Genomic DNA, 26412 nt, shown 5'->3' with positions numbered 1-26412 from the left:
TACATATTAACATGCATGCATGTATTCATTTATTTTATAATCCATAAAAGTTGATATATTATACATTTACATTGGTTAGAAAAAATTAATGTGAAACACTTAAATTTTTTTAAATATTATTTGATGACAATAAAAATATTGTATAGAATTTTATTTGAACCAAGGTCCCAAACCAGTCAGAATTTTGCTATTCTTTATACACTTAACTAATTATATAACATTTTTACTTATATTTATTTTATAAAGATGTATAATATATATTTTTATACATAGTCATAATACATTAATTAAACTTAAAATATTGCTTGTGCACAGAAATGTTGGAGATGACTTTCATTTATCCTATTCAATACTATATTACTGCCACCCTGTGGAATAGTTAATGAAGTAACTATAAAATCACATGCCCAAACTGAAAGACAATTGTTAAGCCTTTCATGAATTTGTGTTTCCCCTTCTTGAAATTCAGTTCTTGCTAATCTATATTTTTGACTATAAGAATCAAGTCATTCTTTGAAATATGTAATGTACAAGTCATTCTCATCAATATATAATTTTAGTTTTATTCTTAGGGTATTTGCACAGTTTATGGAAAATAAAATAGCACAAATCACTTAATTTTAATCATATTAGCTATATATTTCATCTTTAAATTACTTTAGACCATATCTTCAAGCCAACCTTTCTGGAGAAAATATTGCTTTACTCATATATAACAGCATAATAATCCTTATAATGCTGCACTCATGTAACTATATGTTGAAATATCTAAATAAAATATTCCTTAAACTCTAATTATATGTAAAAGTCATTTGCATGACTTTTGAAAGACGCATGTTTCAAAATATTTATTTCTGTGGGAGCCAAATAAGAGACCTACTTAGCCAAAACAGATCCCTCTGAAAATATCTCTGATAATTCTGTAGTCCATGTCTTTAGTAAAAATAACATGCAAGGGCAGTACTGAAAAACTTTTAGACTGACATTAATTGTTCCTATATTGCCAATATTATTTACTGCATCTTTTAGGGTGGTTTAGAGAAAAAATATTTAAAAAAGAAGCATTTATAAAGTAAAAAAAAGAAAAGAAAAATGAGTGATATTAAATGCTTATCATGGAATACCAAGAAAAATTTTGATGTTATCTAGTAAAACACCAAAATCAGCACATTAAAATAAAACAGAAATAAATTATGATGGTAGTTGTCTTGCATTTTTTTATTTGAGCAATTTCATGATACTTCTCTGATAGGTACACTTGTTCAATAAAATTGAGCAAACTTTTATGCAAATAAAAAATAGTTATATTAATATTTATTATTTAATATTGCTTATATATTGCATCATTCCTATGAATAAATAAAAACTTATAATTATTGATTTATGCTTTATTATATAAGCATATCCAAAATGTAGAATTGATTTGGGAACATATTTAATAAAATAAGAAATTAAAAAATTTTATGTTCAAAAATTCATGCTCTTTGACCTTCAGTTTCCTGAACATAATACTATAGTTCCAGTAATTTAAAATTTTGTATCAGTCTCACATATTTGATCAGGAAACCTAGAAATAAACATAAAATTTAGTTATTTGAAATGTTTTCATTTATTGGTTTCTTAAAATATACTAATTTATAACTATATACTGCAGTTCTGGACTTCTGTTAATCTTTATTTGTTATGTTTGTTGAAGACTAAAATACTTGTCTTCAATTAAGAACTTTTCCAAAGACACAGGGTCATCCTATTTTAAAATCATAAGAATTTCTTGTTTCCCAGCAGAACCCAGTTACTGGAAACTATCACCTCAACAATTATCAGTTACCCAGAGTTCAAGTTTAATTTGCAATAGGCAAATCTCCAAGGATTAATGGAAATGAGACTACGAAGCCAGGAGGCCAATAAAACTAAAATAAAGACTTGCTATCGAAACATATTTAAAAAAATGATGACTGAAATGGATTTATTCATTTACTATGGAGACAAAAATTTTGGCTTTAAGCCTATAAAAATACCAGATTAGACCAAAATGTTTGAGAGAAAACTCTACAGTGGTTTCCATAATTCAAAAATATACTAACATATCAAGCATTTGTAAAACCTATAGTTTTAGTTTTATAGCATTATAAAATAAAACTGTCCATATTTACCTTTATCACTTAATTTATTTTATTAAGTCTGGTAATCTAAAAGGCATTTGTTGCCTGCAAAATTTTTATGGTTTAGTTTAATTCATTTTTGCATGTAAGAGCTTTGAGGAACTTGTTCCTAAGTGGTAAATTCTTGCCTACAGAAAGTATCCTGAGTGGGCAAATAATGACTGGAACAGTGTAACTAAGGACTGCCCAGAGGAGAGTCAAAAAGCCAGGCACAATTCACAGGAGGATTTGAAATATACAGTAGATCATTTTCTTGACTATATCACTTAGTAGCTATATGATGTTTTACAAATTATTCCTCACATTTTAGTTTTTATCAAAATGGAGACGATGTATTGACAATAAAAATGTTTTTATTCTATGAGTATTCCAGTTGTACATAATAAGACAGCTTTTAAAGTTTAATACTGTGAAAAATTGTGAGTGTAAAAATATTAGTTATGACATCAATATCAATGATAATAACTTGATCTTTTATAGTCAAAATACCTGAACTCAGTGAAATTCATTTTCATTAGTAGAACAATAAGTTTAAAGTCAATTTTTTAAAGACTAAAATCAATACTTTCTAGAATAGAAGTCATGACTGGTTTTATGGCATTTAGCAACAAACTCTTGCTAAATGGGACAAAATTTTCTAAATTACATATGATGATGTAAGAAAAATATCTATATAAACTTTCTAGAGAAATAGAGGCAAGAACTTGAGCTCTTTATCCCTCTGAAAACATGTATAGTATTTGATATTGAAAGAATAAACCATGATTACATTACATTTACAAGTAATTTCTACTTATGCACAGACTTACTGTAAACTGAGAGGTCAGAAAATAAAATACATACTGATTTATTTCAGACTTTTTTTGGACAATGCCATATACATTACTTACAATAAAATGAAAGCTTACCCATGAAATTTGTACATATAAAATAAAAGCTTATACCCATAAAATGAAATCTCATGGTCTTACTAGGGTAAATAAAAAGGTGCCACTGATACAGTAAATTAATATATTGTGTGCAGGTTACCATTTTGGGTGATTATGGGGACTTACCCCAGCTAGGTCATATTGCCAGGGATCAAACCCAGGCCTACACATGAAAGGCAAAGTTCCTACCTCTCTATTACTTTTCTGACTTTAATACAAACTTTAAATTTTAAGTTAATCATTCTCTTAAAAATTCAAGTATGCAAGAGAAAAGTAGTACTTTTACTCCATAAATTGAAATTATAATCCATTTCATTTTGATTTTTGTATGTGTTTTTGTAACACTTGGCATTGCTCAGTGCCTACTCCTGGCTTCCTGGCTCTTAGCTATGAGATCACTCCTGGGATACCATATGTGGTGGTATTTAGGATCAAGCCTGAGTCAGCTGTGTGTATGGCAAGTGCCTGTTTCTCCAGCCCTCTATATTCCAATAAATAACACAAACATATTATTATAAATAGCTTATCTTTTAGAAAACAAAGAAATATAGTATTGTAAAATTCTTGGTTTTATAGCTAATCTTAGTAGGCCATTTTTGAATATTTACTGATCAATATAAGTAATAAATTTACCAATAACTTTGATTATTGCTTTATAAATAAACACCACTACTTCATGACATAGACAGGTCTAAAATGAAAAGTAGACAAAACCATACTTAAAACAATAAGAGCACTAATCTGAGAGAAAGAAAAAAAAGAAGAGAAGTTGTAAGTTATACAATTTTATTTTTTATTTATTTTAATTTTTTCCTCTCATTCCCCCAAGATACACAATTTTAAGGGAAGTGCATGGGGAAAGGGATCTCTCAACCAAGATGTAAAAAAAGATCCCATATTTCACATAGTATACTGTAAAAAATGATCTAATCTGAGATGGTGACAGAAAGGGAAAAAGTGTGATAAAATCATTTTTAAAAAATTACTTTAACACATTAGGAAATTCCAGGTAGTTTAATTCTACCTTGAAATTATTTCAAGTGCTTTTCTACACTCTCAGGTTTAAATTCTCTTCTATACTTTCACTCAAATGTATACTTAAAACAAATTTTCATTAGATTATTCTAGAGATTAAGATATCTGTAACATATATGAAATAAAAACACTCAAACTTTATCTGGTAAGCTTTCCCTTACTTTAGGGAATGCTATAAGTTTTTAACTTTTATCAGTTACGCTGTCAAAGTAATTTTATTATAATAAAAAGAACATAAAATAAAATTTCCCAGGAGGGTACACACATATATGTACACATACATACCACAAAACATGACTTTTAAATGGATAATTTCAAGGCAAGTAATATTGCCAGGGCCAATGTTAGAGTTATTTATTATTGCTTTCAGTTATATTTACAATGGCTAGTACATTCTATTTCTATGAATAAAATGTTATTTCTAAAACTAAAAATATTTTGGAAACTTGAAAATGACAATTGTCTGAATGACATATTTAGATACAGTGTACTTATTATTAAACATTGTAAGTCTATAATATCTTTATTTTCTCTTTGAACATAAATCATAGTTTTAAAAGAAGTCTCTGATGGAGATATGAGGCAGAGATACTAGGGAATGTAATAACAATCTAGGAATATTTTCCCTATCATCCGCTAAAAATGGACACGCTTCACTCTAAAGTTTCTCAGTCTTTGTAAATAGATTTTAATTTTTTGACAGGTACTTATTATTTTTCTGTTAGAAACATAGAAAATAATTTTCTAATAATGTTTTAAAGAATATGAAAATGCATCTTTTGTCAGATGATTGTGATTTTAACTCTTTTTCTCTTTGAACATTTTCCCACATCTACCAATGCTTTTTATTTATTTTAAATTTGATCATCTCACTCAAAGAGTGTTTTCATTTTGGAAACTTTGAATGAATGTATTTTCATTTTGGATTACTTCTGAAAATGATGCTCAGACTCACAGATCTATTTTCCAGCAGAACGTTAAATGTATATTGCTGACCAGTCCCTTTGCTATTTTACAGAAAATCAGTATCTTTTATTTTGCAGGGCCTGGAAATTATCTTTCAACTTGCGTCTGGTTTTACTTTCCTTTATTCATTTGTTTGGACTCTGATAGATTTCATTTCATTCTGGCACCATTTTTAAGGAAGTCTCATACACATGGGGGAGCCCTAAGGAATGGCATCGCTGCAGGTAAAGATTAGAAAGTGAACGCATTTTAATTTGTAACAGCTGTATGAGAAGACTAACATACATTCAGTTTAAAAGTGTTACCTATCTGTAATCAGGTAGATTAAGTCCCAGGAGTAATATATTTTGCAAAAGAGTCCAAACATTTCATTCTAATTCTCGAACATTTTGGTCTCAATAAATTGAGCTGGATATTCGCAGCCGCATTCATTAACTCTATGAATGCTCCACATCATCTCACACCTACCAGGTTGTTGTGAATGATTTCTGAAGTCCTCTGAATGAAAAATAGTTGTAAATGATGCATTTAGTAGCCACATTAATTAGAAGAGGCTTGGTTAAAATGTATTTTAAAAAATGGTTTCCTGGAACCAGAGAGATAGCACAGCGGTAGGACATTTGTCTTGCCTGTGGCTGACCCGGGAGGGACTCAGTTCAATTCCTGGCATCCTATATGGTTCCCCAGCCTGCTGGGGTGATTTCTGAGTGCAGAGCCTGGAGGACCCCTGAGCTCCACTAGTTGTGGCCCAGAAACCAACCAACCAACCAACCAACCAACCAACCAACCAACCAACCAACCAACCAACCAACCAACCAACCAACCCAATCAATCAAGTTTAAAAAATGGTTTCCAGGGCCCGGAGAGATAGCACAGCAGCATTTGCCTTGCAAGCAGCCGATCCAGGACCAAAGATGGTTGGTTCGAATCCCGGTGTCCCATATGGTCCCTCCGTGCCTACCAGGAGCTATTTCTGAGTAGACAACCAGGAGTAACCCCTGAGCACCGCCGGGTGTCACAAAAAAAAAAAAAAAAAAAAAAAAAAAACAACAAAAAACAAAAAAAATTGGTTTCCAATTTTTTTTTGGCTAAGACTCTTAAAATTTTATGATTGTAAATTTGTTGATATTGGGGGGGGGCAAACCTGGCAGTGCTCAGAGATTACACCAAACTCTGTGCTCAGAAATCGCTCCTAGCAGGCTCAGGGGATTAAACGGGATGTCCGGAATAGAACCCAGGTCAGTCCCAGTTTGGCTGTGTGCAACATAAACGCCCTAACACTGTGCGATTGCTCTAGCCCCTAAATTTTATGTTTTGAGCTAAAAAAAATTTTTTTTTGTTTTTTTGTTTTTGGGCCGCACCTGGTGGCACTCGGGTTATTCTTGGCTCTGTGCTCAGAAATCACTCCCGGAAGGCTGGGGAACCATATGGGATGCTGGGGATTGAAACCGGGCTCATCCTGGGTTAGCAATATGCAAGACAAATGCCCTACAATTGTGCTATTACTAGGACCCCCTTAAGCTAAAATGTTAATTGCTTTATTTCACATGTTGAATTTAAAAGTTTATTGAAACGTTTATATTTTGTAGTAATCAAATTTTATTTTCAACCATTGGTCATTTAAAAGTAAATTTTTGTTTGGTAAATTTTATATGTAATTAATATTAATTTTATACTTATGTGGACAGTTTGTCATATACATTGCTCTATAGAAAGATTTACTTTCCTTCTGAGCATTTTGAACAACCAATATCTCAGACAAGGCAAATTCATTAAAAGAAAGCCTAAGATTGTGGGGAAATTATGACAGGTTTCTCAATTCATCCATAAGTATTTAGTACTATATAAAAAGATGTGAAAAAAATCAAAGTACACATTATTTCAGTACATACATGGACACATTATATGCATATATTTTTCCTTAGTATAAACAATCAGCAATGAAAATGTCTTGACAAAATACAAATACATGCAAAACAATGCCTAATTTAAGGTGATTCATTTTTTAATGAATACAGAACTATAAACACCAGGAGATAATATTTTTTGTTTTGTTTCTTGGGTTTTTGTGTTTTGTTTCTTGGGCCACACCAAGTGATGCTCAGGAATCACTCCTAGTTCTGTAATTAGGAATCACTTCTGGCAGAGCTCTGTCCACCATATGGAATGCTGTAACATTTGCATGCAAGGCCAATGCCCTACCCACTGTAATATGGCTTGGGCTCTGAGTCAACATTTCACAATTAGAAATTTTGGGAAGGCAGTGCATTTGAAACCAAAGTTTATTAGAAATGTAAAACAGCAAGAATTCCAGAAATGTAATTCTTAATCGGTGATTTAAAAAATCTGTGATTTTCTTTTTATTTTATATCAGTTTTTCTTTTCTTTCTTTTTTTGCTTTGTCCTTTACTAGCCTTTAATAGATAACAATTGAGTCTTCCACCTGACAAAAAATTGTAGTTCATATCCGTGTGCATAACTTGTTCCAAATAGAATGTGCGACTCAGTTGTGATTTTGATATTTTACAAACTTGATGTGATCTTAGAAAAACTATAGTTAGATATTTTTACCTTAATCTTCCCTCTTAAATAACTTCAATATTTACTCATACCATTTTAATATAGACTAACTCTTGCCAAAGTTAATTTATGATCCTTTGTTCCTGAAAAAATACAAGAGATAAAAGGTGTGCCCACTTAAAATAGATACAAATATAAGTGAATGTATCATTATATCTACATAATTATATGCATGTGAGAAATTTTGCTGCAGTTATTGAAATTGGAATCACAGAAACAATACAGCATCTCAATTGTAAAATATCTTAATTAATATAATAGACAAAATTAACATTTATATATGGACCAGCAAGATAGTATAGGTGATAGGGAGCTTGAATTGCTTGTGGCTAACTCTGATTTAATCCTGACATCCCATATATCTCCCAAGATCTAACAGGACTGATTGCTGAGTAAAGGGACAGGAATAAGCCACTAGTATTGCTGATTTTGGTTCCCCCCCCAAAATAAAACAGCATTTATATAATCACAATAGAAACTAAATATGAAAGTATTCAATTTGAAAAATTGCTTAAAAAGATTATGTGGTCCAAAGTAAGGCTTCATCATAAGCTCCACTCCTTAACCTGTGCAGCTACCAAGATCTCTGGATATAGAGGTCTGATTTAATTGCCCATGATGAAGCAGAAGTCTTCCATATACCACAAAAGAATGGAGGGGAGAGTAAATAAACAGACAAGGAGCCTACAGTCAATCCCATGACACTATACTTCAAGGGTGGAGAGACCCTGTACGTCCTAGGCCAAGGGAATTCCTTTTCTAATGCCCCCAATTTTTACTATGCCTATGCAGGAAAAAATAAATGGGGGGGACACAAAATAGTTTTTTTCCCTATTTATCTAATTTTATTTTATTTATTTATTTATTTATTTTTGTTTTTGGGTCACACATGGCAGTGTTCAGGGGTTACTTCTGACTCTACATTCAGAAATCGCTCCTGTCAGGCTCAGAGGGGACCATGTGGGGATTTGAGCCACTGTCCTTCTACATGCAAGGCAAACACCTTACCTCCATCCTATCTGTCCAGCCCCCATTTATTTTTTATTTTTATCTTTTTTGACTTCCGTGTTTTGGTGTAGATATTGAAGTTGATGTCCCCAATCTTATTTTATGTTATTTCATCTTTCTTTCTTTTTGCGCTCTGGAATGGTTTTATTCCAGGACCGAGACTATTAAGTGGTGCTTGCTTTTAGTACTGTAGGACTCACTGGATATTTTATTCGATATTTCTTTTTGTATTGTTGTGGTATTTCAATTCCTTATTTCCTGTTCTCTCTTAAACTGAGGTTGAGAGCCTCTAGAACAGGGGTCTCAAACTCAATTTACCTGGGGGCTGCAGGAGGCAAAGTCGGGGTGAGGCAGGGCCACATAAGAGATTTCACAAAAAAAGTCTTCAAACGTTATTATTAACAGTTTTAATTATTTCTTCTGAACATGAATAGAACATTGAGTGAAGATCATGAACAGTTCTTCTGAACATGACATCTTTTGCCTATTCCTTACTGCCAGAGACTTGACAGCACTTCTCACAAATCTGAACCACCAATTTGGCTTTAGAGAGGAAGCAGTTGAGACCCTCAGTATGGCTTGAAGATGATCATCATTAAGTCTAGACCTGTACTTTGAGTTATTGAAGTTCAATGTGGAGAATAACTTTTCACACAAATATGTGCTCCCAAAAAGGCACATGGTGCGCTTGAACATTTGGGAAAACTCAGGGAAGCTGGGGGGCAATTCTCTCAAAAATTGCCCATGCATGTCTGCTTTTCCACTAATCTCCTTGAACTTGGCTTTGAGATCAGAGTTGCAATTTCAGGTCAATGAGCTCCATTTGAAGCACAGGAGGGGCATCTTGCACATCAAAGAAAAAGAGGTCCACAAAAATTTGGAAAGTGGCTCTGTTCTTTTGAAGTCTGCAAATCTGTGATCAAACTCCTTCTCTAGCTTAAAAATAGCATCAACTTATTTCTCACCACTGAATGGTATACCTGCATCCACAAGTTCCTTTTATGCCGGGAAATGGCAAAGGTTTGTCTGAGAGAGCTGGGATTTCTATAACACAAGTTTTGTGGAGAATGCTCTCACATTGTCATAGGCAGCACTGATAAGCTGCGCCGGGCCTTGTACCATTTTGTTTAGTACATTCAGCTTATGTGTGATGTCAACAAGAAAAGCTAAGTCCATGAGCCATTTATGATCATTCAACTCAGAAACAGCATTCTCATCCTTCTCCAACTCAAAAAAATCTTTTCAGGACATTTCCCCTGCTGAGCTAATGTACCTCGGTGAAATAGAGCACATCTTCATATTATGACTCCATTTCCTCTAAAAAAGCACGGAACCTCCTGTGCTTTAAGCCCTTGGATCTGATTTGGTTGATGTATTTCACAACAACAGACATCACATTGTCACATGGCAGGCATTTATTGCAAAGGGCCTGCTGATGAATAATGCAGTGAAGAGCAATGGCCTTCTATACACCCTCCTCTTCAAGTTTTTTTTGAACAAGTGCCACCAGTCCATTTATCTTCCCTGTCATTGATGGCACTCCATCGGTTGTTATTCCAACAAACCTCTTCCATGGCAAACCTGCATTCTCAATGGCATCACACAGATGCCGAAATATCTCATTAGCAGTGGTCTGGCCATGCATTGGAATTATTGTGAGCAGCTCCTCTGTCAATTCAAAATTGCAATCAACACCACAGACATAAATTGTGAGCTGCGCAGTGTCTGTTATATCTGTGCCCTTGTCAAGAGCAACTGAATATGCATCAAAACATTTGGCTTTGTCACGTAGTTGATGATAAATGTCACTTGACATGTCAGAAATGCGCTCTGCCACAGTGTTGGCAGAAAGGCTGATTTTGCTAAACTGACCTTTCTTTTCTGGACAGATAATACTTGAAGCCTGTAACATGCATTTATCAACAAACTTTCCTTCTGTGAATGGTTTCCCTGCCTTAGGAATCATCTCATTAACCATGTAACTTGTTTCGACTGATGCAACATTCTCTTTGGTTGCTTTCTTGAAGAAATCTTGTTGCCTCATTAGACATACTTTAACACTGGCAACCCGCTTGGCTCTCTCATTTCCTTGAAATTTTGCATATTCCTCAGCATGTTTAGTTGAATAATGGCACTTCAAGTTGTATTCCTTGTGCACTGCAACTTTCTCTATGCAAATAAGACATGTGGGGATGCCCCTATGCTCAACAAAGAAATACTGCATCTCCCACTTTTCCTGAAATTGTCTGTGCTCGTCATCAATCTTTCTCTTCACTGCAGGCTTTGATGAAGTCATGATGAAGATATGACAAAATCTAATTCTCTAATAAACTCTCCCTTAGGCCTCCGATAATGCAAGGGACAGTGGGCAGGGGTAGCGGAAATGATGTCTGTGGTAGGTGCAAAGTATTCGCAATTATTCGCTTACCGAATATTTGCAATAAAAAATCGCATCAGTAAGAAAAAATTTGCAAAAAATCACATTAAACATTTGCATACCCCGAACGAAACTGCTCGGGGTATGCGAATGTTTAATGCGATTTTTTTTTACTAATGTGATTTTTATTGCGATTATTCAGTAAGCAAATAATCGTGAATACTGCGATATTTAAAGGTCAGCCTCGGGCCACAAAATGTTGTACAGAGGGCTGCAAATGGCCCGTGGGCCATGAGTTTGAGACCCCTGCTCTAGAAGGACTACACCCATTTTTGGCTTATTTGATTTTTACTCCACTTTATTGCTTTTTCTTTCTTCAAACAAAATCACACAATTGAACTATTTAGTTCCGCCTCTCAAACAGAGGGGGAAATAAGGGAGGGTACCAGGACCAACCAGAAATATGATCACTAAGTAGTAAGCTAGACACAGAGGGGACCACTTATTCTAGCAGCCCGGGGGGTGAGGATGGGGGATATGGGATGCAGGATGGGAGCGGGTCTGGAGGGAGGGCAAATTTGGTGATGTAAATTCCCCTGATTTAATGTTAATATGTACTTAAAATACTACTGTGAAATATATGTAAATCAATATGGTCAAAATAAAAATTATATAAAAAAAAAGATTACCGGTATGTGATCTTGGGGCCGGAGAGATAGCATGGAGGTAAGGCATTTGCCTTTCATGCAGAAGGTCATTGGTTGGAATACCAGCATCCCATATGGTTCCCCTAGCCTGCCAGGAGTGATTTCTGAGCATAGAGCCAGGAGTAACCCTGAGCGCTGCCGGGTGTGACTCAAAAACCAAAAACAGCAACAATAACAACAAGATTATGTGGTCTTAAGGAAACTAAGTGCTCCTTTCTTTTTTTTTATTTGGGGCCATACAGAGAAGTGCTCAGAGGTTACTGGTTCCTTTTGCTCAGAGTTCAATCCTGGTTTTAATCAGAAAGATCATGAAAAGTGCTGAGAAGTCAACCCAGATTGGCGATGTGTATGGCAAGTGCCTTAACCCCTGTACTATCTTTGGCCAGAAAATTAGTGGTCTTTAAAGCACAGTGACCCATCCCTTGAGGACAACCAGTAAATTTGGTCAGGTTAAAAACATGAGTATGACATGTGAATATAAAATGAATAAAAATGATAAAATAAAATAAAATGATAAAAATGAATATGAATGTGGTACGAAGGATCGAGCTGGGTTCAGACTCAATCAAGACAAGTATTTTATCCCTTGTACTACCTTTCCATTTATTAAATAGTTTAACTTGCTCAAATGCATGTGGTACAATTAGAATTAAGGACTTCACACCTCTAGTAAAAATTTTAAGTAAGAGTAAAGCAAGTTGGGAGATTAGTGTATTTTCTTGGAGATTTTCTCATTTTCATGGAGAATAGTATATTTGGATAGTTTCTTGAAACAAAAATTTTTTTCTTTTTTTTTTGATTCTTCATATTTTAGGAAATTAAGTTGAAAACCATTGTCTTCTTAAAAAATGTGAAAATTCAATCAAAACTAAGACAGGCTGATTACAAGATTGTTAGAAAAAATAGTTACAATTCACATTATTCACACTATCAGCAGGCTCAGTTCCTACAAAACAATGTCAATAGAGTTCTCTTTATGATGTTTTTCTGTAGTAAAACAAGCATTGATATCAAATTATTCTAACTTTCAATTCTTTACCGTGTGCTGATATAGCATTCTTAAAATACATTATACCTGTATAAAAGGATTTGTATTCAATCCTTTGATGGAAAGACTGTTTTTCACATGTAGATGGAATTATGGCTGTTGTAAATTGCTTTATCTATAAATCTACAAACTATTTGGATATGTTTCTGCACTATTAAAATATTAAATAAAATGTTACTAAGAAAAGATTAAATTGTTTTTTTCTCCATGTACCCTTTCTTATATAATATTCTTATAAATAATTTAAATATAGGGTTAGACAGATAAATAAATTGGCTGGGGTATATGCTTTGCATGTAGGAGGGCTCATGTAGTACATGAGCCCTGGTATCACATGAGCCTGGTATTACATGTTTTCTCGAGTACTGGAAGGGGTAACCTTGAGAACAAAACCAGAATAATGCTTGAGCACTGCTTTTTGTTGTTGGGGTTTTTTGTTTGTTTTTGAGTCACACCCTGCAGCACTCAGGGGTTACTTCTGGCTCTGTGTTCATAAATTGCTCCTGGCAGGCTCGGGGACCATACGAGATGGTGGGGATCAAACCTGGGTCTGTTCCAGATCTGCCGCCTGCAAGGTAAATGCCTACCACTATGCTATCACTTCTGCCTGAGCACTGCTAATTGTATCCTCCGAACTAAGAGAAATAATTTGTTATTTGTTTAAGAAATGAATATGTAAGTATTATTTATCTTATTAATATAGATATAAAGTAAATAGGAATAATGTAAAATGCTATCTTTAACAATTGACTAGTCATTGGTTGAAAAAAATCTATGTTTTGTATGACTTTATAACAAAGTTACTCATATTTATAATTTCTCCCTTCACCATTCTTCCACTAACTTTTACACCTATTGTAAAATTCAAGTACAAATTGTACTCACTTTTTTGTCTTTGTTATATTTGGCAAATATCTCCTGGGCTCTCTCTTCTCCTCCATCAGTGAACAACATGATAATCTTATTGCAGTTGGCTCGAGAAACATTATACTGTTTAAAAGGATAAAATATAAAATAAAATGTAGTAAATGTGAAGCAAAATATAAATAAAAGAACATTAATCAAATAATGAATTCATTATATATTCAGTAATATAGTTTAAGAATAGGTTCTTATATCAAAGACCAGTCAGCCCTACTTTGTAGGAACTCTCCCAGGTCAAAGACATCAAGAAAATATCATTTTTCAATGAAAATTTATTGAGACACACATATGTATATATTATTTTCTTCTGGATTTTGGGTCACATCTATCAGAGCTCACCTGGTGAGGCTGGAGCTGGGGATTGTAACAACTTCTTCTAAATTATGATTTTTCAAGACAAATGGGTCACACATAATATTCTTTAAGTATTAAACCAATAAAAACTATTAAATTAATGCTTATATTTATTGTATGTATCTATAGTTTATAACAAAGTAATAGTGAAAATATGCATAACAATTTTCCATATTTTAATTATTTTATAAGCATGTGTTTCTTCCTTTTTTATCCTACTTTATTTACTTTATGTTTCTATCCGGAAAATATCTACTTAGTTCCTAAAACAAACATTTTTTATAATTTTTAAATGTTTATTTCTCAATCCTGGCATCATATGGGGGATAATATGGTATGCCAGGAATTGAATGTGGGTCAGCTACATGCAAGACAAAAACCTTAACTGCTGTGCTATCACTTTAGCTCACAAATCATTTCTTAAAAATAAAAATTTCCAAATCCAGACAAATGGTACAACAGGTAGGGCACTTGCCTTGCACATGAACTCAATTCCTGACACCAAATATGATCCCCCAAAGCACACCAGGAGTGATCCGTAACCACAGAGGCAAGAATTAGCCTTGATTACTGAGTGTGACTCAAAACCACTAAAAATGTAAAATAAATAAAATCTAAGTTTTCCTAAAGACTCTGATATAGATGAACAAGAGAATAACATCAAAAACTCATAAATTAATGTTAATAATAATTTTAGAAAATTGGACTTCATTGATGCCTAAATTTTAACTCAGCCTTAATACTTTTGTGAAATGTGTCTGTGAAAGAGTTGAGACTGAAACATCACACTAATTCAGGAATGTTAGGATTCTTTGAAAATAGCAATCATATAGGTCACACTTTTCAGTAGAGATATTAATCTAACAAGTGACATAAGCATTCCAATTGCCATATTAAATAAATTTGTGTGAAATATATGAATTTAGTTTAAGTGTAATATATTTAACCCAATTGGCCAAAATATCAATTAATCAATATAAAATACTGATGTAAGCAGATATTTTTTCATAAGGCTTTAATGACTAGTGTATATTGCATAGTTTTATACTCACTTCACACAAGCATACACTTCAAGCATGCAAAAGTCAAGAGTAATCATGGTTATCACACTGAATACCTCAGACCTAGCTTTTAAATGATCAATATTTTAAAGTAATTTAAAAAGCACTGATTTTCCTTTAGCATTTGCATCTAATGGAGGTCTGTTTTCAGTCTTATATTTTGGAGAAGATCAGTACCATTTCCTGCAATAAATGTTAATAAAGAGAACATTTCACTCTATTGATGAAATAATCCTTTTTTACATCACATCATTGTAAAGGCCCTTTGAACACTGGCAATGAATGCCTTAAACCAAGCATTGTAGAATGTGGATATTGAGTAGAATAATTTCTCACATTCAAGCATGGCTCTAATATTTGCAGATAAACATCTGAAAATAATGAGAGTTCTAAAGATTACAAATCCTATTATAAAGATACTTTTGTAAAATGTGTTGAAACCCCTTAACTAAAAATAATTCCTTTAATAATTTTATCAGTATGTGAAAAACTAGGCAAAGATATCTAAAGGACTTTCATAAAAATAAGAAAAAATTTACATAGGGCAGAGTTTTAATCTTTGAAATAGAAATTATACTAACCAGGTAAATTAAGAGGTACTAAGAAGGTAAATGTATTAAAGAGGTCAATATCAATGCATTGTAATACATTATACTATTGTCATTTGGCATTTGTATAAATAAAGTAATAGTTTTTCTCTAAAGAGAAAGAACTTAAGTCATAAACATAGGGAAATAAAGAAGTTTTTATTTCAACATCATTTTATCTAGAGGAAGCATTGCAATAGAGCAAAGTATAGCACAGCAAAAATTTTCAAGGAATATCAGTGCTCTTAAGAATCACAGAGTCACCATGTGATCAGATATCAACCGTCCAATCCCAAACCCTAGACATCAGACATAGAACCAACACAGTTCCCTGCAACAGCACTAGGAACCAAACTCCCCCTGGGAAATTCCTAATACTGCTCTGGCACCAATTTACATCCTGACAACAAAAAAAAGTCACAATAACTTGATCTAAGAGCAGGTTGTCCTTTCTCATCACCTAACAGTAAGATGAAATCAGAATACACATCATCCTTTGATCTGTCAAAAACCAAGATTGCTAACTACAGAAAACTGTCTCTGATAACCATGGGCAGAACTTATCCAGGGACCAATACGAAAGACCCTAGCCAAGACTTCGGCCTAGATTTGCACAATAACCAAGATCTCTAATTCCAGAGGTCTGACTTGGACAACGGCAACTGAGCAGAACTTCTAGAACCATACTGAAAGACTCTATCTTAGGTTTTGTCCTAGAATCTGTGCAAAATCCAAGATTACTAATTACAGTAGACTGATGACAGCAACAGTGATGTAATAGAATTTCTAGAACCATAAAGAAAAACTCTATCATAGGCTTTGTCCTATTACCTGTGCAAATCTAAGATCTCTAGTTACAGAGGCCTAATTTTATCACCCACAACTGAACAGAAAGTTTCCTGGACCATAAAAAGGCCTTGGGGTGTGAATATGAGCATGTACAGAGCCTGTAGTTGTTCCCATGATAGTATGCTTCAGGGGCAGAGAAACCCTGTATCTCTTAGGCCAACTGAATTCCCTTTCTAATTTTCCTAATACTTACTGTGCCTATAAAAAAGGGAAGAAGAAGCACAAAAACCTTGCCACACTAGCCCTCCTTCCATTTTTTTTGTTATTGTTGTTATGGTTATTATTTTGGTTGTTGTTTTTTGTTGCTCTTGTGCTTTTTGTAGTTGCTGGGTTTTTTGTTTGTTTTTGTTTTGTTTTGTAGTTATGTTTTTCTTCTTCTAGCCCTTTCTTCTTTTGAATTGATAGTTTAACCTCTAGATAGACTCCTCCAGTTTTTTTTCTTTCTTTCTTTTTTAAACAGAACCACATAACTTGAATCATCTTTTTCTGCCTCATAAATTAAGGGGAAAAAATAAATGGTACCAGGATCAAACATTCGTATAAACATTGAGTAGAAATAAAAAATGACCAGACAAACACCAAACCCAAAATCAACGACAACAGAATCAATACCCAATATACAACAAGCTATACATAGAGGGGATTAGTTACACTAGCAATGCTGGGGACAAAAAAGGGAGATATGGGAAGTATGCTGGGGACAGAGGTAGAGGGAGGACAACACTGGTGGTGGGATGCCCCTGATTCATAGTCACTATGAACCTTAAATATTATTGTGAAAGATTCGTAATTCACTTTGTTCACAATAAAAAGAAAAAAAAAGAATGACAGAGTCAAGTAAGCAAGAAAATAAAAAATAATAAAATTTTAATGAGTAAAACTGGTAATTGACTACATTATGAAATTTCATAATACATTTTATTCCTGTGTAGTCAGCACATAATGAATAGATATGGTAATTTACTATAACATGGTATTTCATAAGATGATTTATTCCAGTATAATAATAAAGCCATAACACAATGAATTATCTACCATCTATGAACTAAGAATTAAAAGTTATTAAAAATTCTCTTTGGTATATTTGATCAAAATTAATGATATACTATATGAAGACCAACTTGGATTCCAAGTCAGAATTCACTGTGGAAATTATGTCTAATTCTATTTGATATTTACTTAAATTATCTTTGAAAGCATATTTTCAAGACCAAATAAAAAACAAGGAATGATATATATCATAAGAAGACTAGAAGTGCTTGAAAGAGATAATGCTTAATTATTCAATATTAAGAAAAGCCATGCCACTAGGAAATTTATTTTAAAATAAAGTAATGCAACAAGTTGTGGGCAGCAAAGCATGTGAGATTTCAAAACTAAGTGGGAATATACTGAAAAATGTTCACAATTGTGAGGACAATAGAATAGGACTTACTACAGAATCCACATCATATATATGCTTTGCTTTCCTGCCTCCTTATAGCTTACCTAAATAACATTTATTAAAGAGTAACACTTTCAACTCTACATTACTAAATTAAATTTTCTCTCTCTATCCCCTTTCTAGATACCTGGATTTAGATCACTTACTGTTCTATTTCAGAGAACGAGGTGTTATTATATCCCCACTCCACCTCAGAATCCTTAACTACCTATCCTCTCAGTTACCATCTCACTCTCCTTATTATCTCCTTGCTTTAGTTTTAGTTCTATCATTATTATTTCTATAGTAATTTCATTTTTTTTAGGTTTTGTTTTGTTTTGTTTTTGGGCCACAACTGGTGATGGTGACACTCAGGGGTTACTCCTGACTATGTGCTCAGAAATTGCTCCTGATTTGGGGAAAATATGGAACGCTGGGGATCGAACCCAGGTCCATCTTGGGTCAGTTGTGTTTAAGGCACACACCCTACCACTGTGCTATTGCTGCGGCCCCACTATAGTAATTTCTTAACAGGTAACTAACTCTCAGAGTTCCCTAAACTTCTATTTGGCCTACTTTCCACTTTCAGGAAAAAGTCACTCTGTGAATTCCTAAAACTTACAACACCTGCCCTTATATTGAAGGCTACCATCTGACCCAGGTTGTTCAAGCACACTTAGGGGAGCAGTATCACTGCAATAACTTAGCCCATTCTCATTCTCTAAAAAAATTTTTGTTTTCTAAGTATTTCATAACTTGGAATTTCCCATTTAAATCTCTGAAATAGCTAAACCCACCTTGCAATGCTTTGAGAGTGTGGCATCATTTCCTATTCCTTTGACTTTGTCCATATTGTTTCTTTTTCATCCAAAATGATTCCCCACTTTTACCATGACCCATCAAACTATATAGGTTCTAGTAAATCTTCAAATTCTTGGTTTCAACTTTCTTGCCCTTTTTTGAGTAAACAGAGTAAACCCACTGCTGTTTCAGGAATACGCTCTGAATGTCTGGGAAGGGCACTAACACAAAAGCACTTCTTGCAATGATAACTCAGAGTAATGCTGGACCATCTTGAGAGCAGATGATGTTTACTTGTTATTCCTGTGCTATCACTAATACAGGGATTCGTGAGGCACTGGTAAGTACAGGATAAATAAACTAATAAGTTAACAAATAAGACATCAAAAACTGTTTAGGAAGACTCATTTAGAGAAGAACAAAGACACAGTGGTAGAAAAGAATATGTGTAAGAATTTATTCAGTGGTTCAATACACATGTTGAAGATTATGAGCTGACTGTACTGAATGTAAGATCAGCCACTATAAAACAGGTACCTAGCTTTCATAATAATACCATGGCTCCAACAATAAGTTAACATCCTATATTGATATGTTCTTTGCTATAGGTCAATTTTTTCAGATAATTTTGACTACAAACCTCTGCTGCATATTCTATTGTGACTACTCATCTCTATTATCTTTTAGGTGGGGAAATTAGGATACAGAGAAATTAGGTCCTTAATTTCAACCATTGTGATAATCTTATTTTGTGGGGAATATATAGTTTAAGTATGCCTCTACATTCAAATTATTCAAGTGAAATATATGTTATCATTTAAAAATACAAGTCTAAAAAATAAATAAAAAATACAAGTCTACTGTGTGATATATATGCTATAAATAGAACTATCTAACTGTAGATTTCAATGGTAGACTGGTTCTCCTGTATTGGAATTTAACTTCTTATTTATTTATTTATTTATTTATTTAGAAACAAGTTAAAAACTCAACATATATGATAAGAACTGAAATAGTTTTAACAACTTCTTCATTAGTGAAAGCACACTCTTTCAGATAAATATGATAACAATCTTTTGGAAAATGTTTGGCTATCTCTGACACTGCTCAAGGTCTAACTGGCTCTGCACTCAGGAATCACTCCTGGCATTGCTCAGGGAACATATGGGCTGCCCTGCTGTGGATCAATACCAGATTGGCTGATGGCAAGAAAAATGCCTTAACCACTGTATTATTTCTTTGGCTCCAAACATGATAGAAAATGTGAGAAAAAAAAAACAGAAAATAGAAATAAATCAAATGACATACTTAAAATGCCCACTGCTTCTAGAGCAAAATTAATAACCCTACAAGCACGTTTTAGACATAACCATAAAAACAATAGAAAAATGATCTTAAAAAACTCACATTTCCATACCTTTAAAATTTGTATTTAAAAAATTAAAAAGTTTCTACTTTCTTAAATAAGCTTACTGAATAAATGTCAGTATTGTAGACTCTAGATATAGCAACTACAATAACGAGATGAAAGTGATACTACTGATACTTACATTGAGCAACTGTTCAAAAGCAAAACTAAAACCTTTTTTATAGTCTGTGATTCCCTTTGCTGTGATATTATCCACTGCATCTTTGAGCACTTTCTTATTTCTTACATTTGCTTGGACAAGATGTTGAAAACAGCTTACATCTTGGGCATTGCTGTTAAACTGTAAAAGAAAAAAAGAGTCAAGAGAGAAATGAATATTTTAAAATGGTTGGAACATTTTCACTGATTTTATCTATCACACTTCCCAGACATTATGTTTCTTCCTCTTTGAAAGTGAAACGTGAGAGGAATGCAACCAAGACCACTAAGGTTCAAGTGATAATATGAATATAAAGCTCCAAAACATATTGCAACCCCGAGACTATTAATCTGGATTTGAGTTGCATGATATTGTTTCTATGCAAACTGTAGGAGCATTTAAACAAAAAATTAAAAATCTATAATCAATCAGATTCAGAATGCAAAATTTATTTATGTGTATCTTCATTCCACTGAAGGAACTGCTTGGACAGCTGAAAAAACATGATCAAATATCTGATAGAAACAGAGGTTCAGTAATCTTGATATCTCATGGCAGAGTCTTACTATGGAAATTGACATGATAAAAGTATCTGAACAACATCAATGAGTGGCCTCTTAGAAACATCATTGTCAAGGTTTTAGAAGTCCTGAAAGCAAAGCTCAGGGTACTAAAGTCCTATCAGATTATTATTAATGTAAGTGATAAGGCCCCGAGGGGAAAAAAAAAACAGACAAAAAACAATATATAAAAACCAACAATACCTGTCCCCAATTGAAAATGTAAGAATGTTAACCAAAGTAATTTTAACAACTCTATATACAGGCCTATGTGCAGTGAGGTAGGAATGAGTGAGAAATACTGAAGCACATAGGGACTATGATAACGAGTACAGGTGCAACTGTCCAAAGTGTCTTAGCTGAGAAGAAGATCATAGAGTGGCTTAGCTGAGAAAAAGATTGAGAGTGCTGTAGCTGGAGGGTTGGGCCTGGGCCCAAGAAATGCTTCTTTAGAAATGCTGATCACTAAATATACTTCAAAGCAAAAAAAAAAAAAAAAAAAAAAAAAAAGCAGATTTTCCCCAAAGAGATGGAAATAAAGTTCTTTGGATATGGGAGAAGAAAATACTACATGATGCATGAAGAACTACCTTTGAGAACTAACCCTCTTGTTCTGGAAAAGGCAAGCTGAAATGAATACAAAGGCTGGGCATGTAGGGTTGGTAATGGAGGAAACAATGATAACCATGTCTATGGTTTTTGCTCTCAAAACAAAACTGAAGTAAAGTGATCGGGAGAAAAAGATAAAGGAGGAGATAGAAAGTTTAGCAACAGTTCAGAGAAAACAGGGAGTGTAATGTCCCACATAAAATATTAATTTAATTATGTCTCACTTTTATATGAAGTACTATTTCATTATGTGTGCCTATATATAAATGCATAAGGACAAATCTAAAATATATTTACTATTAGTAGAAATTTAAATATTGAAAATGCTGTATATAAGCTCTAAATCACAATCTTGTGTGCTTTCATAATTTGATGAAACTTATTCAACACATTTTTTTCAACACATTTTTTAAGAAAAATATAGAAATCTCATGATAGTAAGCAAAAGAAAAAAGCATGCCAATGCATTAATAGTAAAATATCTATTGGAGAACTATTAGAAATGAGTACAAGAAATGCTATTAGCTAATTTGTTAAACCATGAATCAAGGTAAAATTATAAGTTAGGCAGAAGATGAACATTGATTAATGTATTTCCTGAGTCTTTTGTTGCCCTTGACCTGATTTTTAACTTAGAAACGTGTAGCACCTAATTAAGTTTCTTTAATACAAACTGATTAAATGTAATTTCAATTTCAATTAAGTAAAAATTTCATGGTATATAACAATAATACACAATTATACTCACAAATAAAACTCATAAATAATTCAAGAAAGAAATAATTTGTAGCATTAAAGTCCTTACTGGAAACCTTATTATCCTGGGAACGTGTAGATGAGAAGTTTTAAAACTTCTAAATCTATAAAAAAATTTTTCAAAAGAATCTTACACTAATCTACTACCATAACAAAAAGTAGCACATTTATTTTTATAAAATTAAATTGCAGCTTTGGGTAGTAGATATTCAGATTTTAACTTATAAACCAAATATTAAAACCATAGGGAATTAGTTTAATTTTGAATAATTACAAAGTTTAAAAAAAGATTAGATAAAAATACACTTAAAGTGTTCTGCTTTTGTTCTAGATTAAGAAAATATACTTCTTTCCAGTTTTTATTTAGGTGCCCTAATTTACAATTCTGTTACTGATAGTTTCTTGCATAGAATACCACACAAAACCAACACCTAAACCAATTTGACTATGCCCCTTATTATCTGTACACTGGTTCTTACCCTTTAGTAAAAATGCAGTTCTTCAGGAAAATTATTAGGTACTTTTGTCTTTGCCCATTTGTTATTCACTTAGTGTATTTCATTATATCTCACATATGAATGTGAACTGTCCTGCTCCTTTTAACTGACATCACTTAACATGATACTTTTAGTTCTATCCACTACTTGACAAATGGCATGATTTCAACATTTCCTATCACTTTGTATTAGAAAATACTTATTTTGAAACTATGTTTAATTAAAAACTTAGAAATTCAAACATTACATTGGTCCCTCAAAACTTAATTCATGAAGTTAAACCAAAATAGTTACAGATTAGAACTGCTGATGAAAATCTCTTCTAGTATGCTGAGATCTTGTTAATCGTTCCTTCAATATCCAGACATTTGTTCCTTTTCTTTTTCTAAACTTCTTACTCCTGCCTATACCTTTTCTTTTTCATTTAGTTGTACTTCTTATCTTAGAATTATTTTCTCAATGAGAACATGAGATTTTACATGACCTTTTATAATGATATCAAATTATGTCACAAAAAATCTCTATTCTTTTATAGAACACATCACAGATATAATTTTATTTTTATTTATAAGTTACCTTAATGTATTATTTTACTGTGTTAGAATTCCACCTGCTCAAAAAGCTGTCCATTCCACTAGCCACAGTTTTCTTACTTTACATATAATGCTTATTACCATCAAACTATACTTATAAGCATCTTTACTTTAGCTCTATACTGTTTTGTAAAGTGAGCAATATTGCCTCCTAGGGGAACTCCATTGCAACTGTTAAAGAGATGCTCCCTATTGGTTCAAAGAAGAGAGATTTCCAGTGATCTGCTCTGGGATTTATTTTTTCTGAAAACAAAAAAAAGTCAAATATGTTTAAAAGTCTTTAAACTTGTATATTTTTGTATAAGTTAAACATGTATAAAAATTTGGTCCAAATATATATTAAAATCATCAAATAAAGATGTAAAATATCCAACATAAAATCTTACTGTATTACTACATAAATTTATTATTTTACAGCAACCAGAATGAATTTCTAAATTCATAATAAAGCTTCAGAATACCATTTTTACTAAGTGTGACCTATTAGTTTACTTTTTGAAATATCTTCACAATAACAAGAGTCAATTTCAATAGATTATACACTATCCATTATATATATTAAAGTTGAGAACACACAAAATAAACTGTTAATCTCTAAAAGGGAGCAAAAACTCTTGTTTGGTAAACATATTAATTAACGTGTTTCTTTTGTAGTGTGCAACATCAGAAACTATTCTATAAAACATTCACAAAATGTATCTGTCATGGGGGATTTTGATGCTAATTACATTAATCTGGGATACAAACAATGAAAGGTTGGCAACACCATATGCTTATATAGAAATACAAATCAAAGAAACATCAGGAAAGTGCCTTTGCCTAGGAATAACAATCTCTAGTGTCACTTAGAAAACACTGATATGCTACTGCAGTTGTATCCTAGAAATAATAAAAATTAAAAATAGAACCTAATGTAAATATTTTCTCCTTGAAATGAGAAAGACAATATTCATTCAAATATTTTTTATTAAATGAGTAACAAATACACAGTTTGTGATTCATTTCTGTACCCTCATTTTATTCATAAATTTAAATTTATAAATGCAGGCTTGTTTTGGTGTAACTTTTTATTATTCAGTCACAAAATATTCTTGAACGAAGTAGAGAACATAATTCTTTGATTTTTAAAATATTATTAAATATCTAAATATTTTATAGAATATGTCAGGATCAACCTCTTTTATTTTTTTATTATATAAAGAAATATAGTGTAAGTCCTCTTTTCCGACTGGAACCATGGAGGGCGCAGAAGACAAGAAAAAGAAGGCTCCTGCTAAGTCAGAGAAGGCTCCTGCTAAGCCAGCAGCAGCAGCAAAATTAGAGAAGAAAAAGAAGCTTCCTGATGTTCCAGAAACCTTGAAGAAAAAGCGCAAGAATTTTGCAGAGCTGAAGATTAAGCGCCTGAGAAAGAAGTTTGCCCAAAAGATGCTTCGAAAGGCAAGGAGAAAGCTGATCTATGAAAAAGCTAAGCATTATCACAAGGAGTATAGACAGATGTACAGGACAGAGATTCGGATGGCTAGGATGGCAAGAAAAGCTGGCAACTTTTACGTTCCTGCTGAACCCAAATTGGCTTTTGTCATCAGGATCAGAGGTATCAATGGTGTGAGCCCTAAGGTCCGAAAGGTGCTGCAACTTCTTCTTCGCCTTCGCCAGATCTTCAATGGCACCTTTCTTAAACTGAACAAGGCTTCAAATAACATGCTGAGGATTGTAGAACCCTATATTGCATGGGGGTATCCAAACCTGAAGTTAGTAAATGAGTTGATCTATAAGCGTGGTTATGGCAAAATCCACAAGAAGCGAATTGCCTTAACAGATAATGCACTGATTGCCAGAACTCTTGGTAAATATGGCATTGTTTGCATGGAGGATCTGATTCATGAGATCTACACTGTTGGAAAACGCTTTAAAGAGGCAAACAACTTCCTCTGGCCCTTTAAGTTATCTTCTCCTCGAGGTGGGATGAAGAAAAAGACCACCCATTTTGTAGAAGGTGGAGATGCTGGCAACAGGGAAGACCAGATCAACCGGCTGATTAGACGGATGAACTAAGGTACCTACCATATTTTTGTAATCTGGTGAAGTAATAAACAATTGCTTTCAAATTGGAAAAAAAAAAAAAGAAATATAGTGTAAGATTGTGGACTCAGACTCTACAGGTTGTTAACAAAAACAAGAACTCAAATTCACAGAGCCTTTTGAGAAAACATTTCTTAAAATTTTAAAAATTAATTTATTAATTTCCCTATGATAAATTTTAACAGATTATAAGGATTCTATATGAAATAATTAAAGTAAATTGTTAAAGTTAATTAGACTTTATAAAATTATCAGACAGTACAAATTACTGTATCAGAAGCTATTCACATTTTAGACACCAGATGGAGATAAAGGAAAATTAAAAAAAAAATTGAATGCAGAGACCCTGCATTTAAAAACAATGAGTGCAATCCAGAATACATAAAACACTCACAAAGGTAAACAAAAACAACAACAAAATTCAAAACCCTTATCAAAAAAATCTATATAAATAAACAGACTTATCAGAAGAAGACAAGCAGACTGTCAGTAGACATATACAAATGTACCCTATGTTTCTTATCATATCCAAGTCAATACAACAGTGAGATATTACGTGAGACCTGTATGAATGGCACATGCCAAAAATAATAGCAAAAATCTGTGCTAGTGGGGATGTGGTGAGAAAAATGCTAGTGGGAAAGTTATTTGGTTCAACCCCAGTTTTAGAAAATGGTAGGAGAGTATTCAGTAAATGTAAAATTGAGCTGCCATATGACCCAGCAATTCTACTTCTGGGCATCTCCACCCAGGATTAAAAACAGTCATTCAAATGGATGTATGTACCCCATTATTCATTGCTGCACTTAGTTCAATAGCTAAAATATGGAATCAACCTAGGTTTCCAATGACAAATGAATGGATTAAGAAGATGCAGCTCACACACAATGGAATAGTATGCAGCTATAAGGGATGATGAAATCATGCAATTTGCTA

The 26412-nt window shown here is 33.0% G+C and overlaps 2 protein-coding genes across 2 annotated transcripts in view; one reads left to right on the top strand and one right to left on the bottom strand.

Annotated features, from left to right (window-relative positions):
* CACNA2D1 (calcium voltage-gated channel auxiliary subunit alpha2delta 1) overlaps positions 1–26412 on the bottom strand; it is a 394888-nt gene that overhangs the window by 67201 nt on the left and 301275 nt on the right. Inside the window, exons 11-12 of the mRNA XM_049776752.1 lie at positions 20362–20520; positions 13698–13802 (exon numbers count right to left, since the gene is read on the bottom strand). Coding sequence (XP_049632709.1) covers positions 13698–13802; positions 20362–20520 — 264 coding nt within the window. The remainder of the gene's footprint in view (positions 1–13697; positions 13803–20361; positions 20521–26412) is intronic.
* LOC126008464 (60S ribosomal protein L7-like) lies at positions 24625–25523 on the top strand. The gene has a single exon (XM_049772807.1). It carries the CDS (start codon positions 24631–24633, stop codon positions 25447–25449), a length of 819 nt encoding a protein of 272 aa, XP_049628764.1. The 5' UTR covers positions 24625–24630; the 3' UTR covers positions 25450–25523.

The sequence above is a fragment of the Suncus etruscus genome, chromosome 1 (genome assembly GCF_024139225.1).
Source record: "Suncus etruscus isolate mSunEtr1 chromosome 1, mSunEtr1.pri.cur, whole genome shotgun sequence".
NCBI lineage: Eukaryota > Metazoa > Chordata > Mammalia > Eulipotyphla > Soricidae > Suncus > Suncus etruscus.
Note: the sequence above shows the minus strand (reverse complement) of the source record. Positions and strands in the feature narration are given on the sequence as shown.

Bases quoted from the DNA above. Each gene is read 5' to 3' on its own strand.
- LOC126008464 (XM_049772807.1), top strand. From the start codon at position 24,631: ATGGAGGGCGCAGAAGACAAGAAAAAGAAGGCTCCTGCTAAGTCAGAG.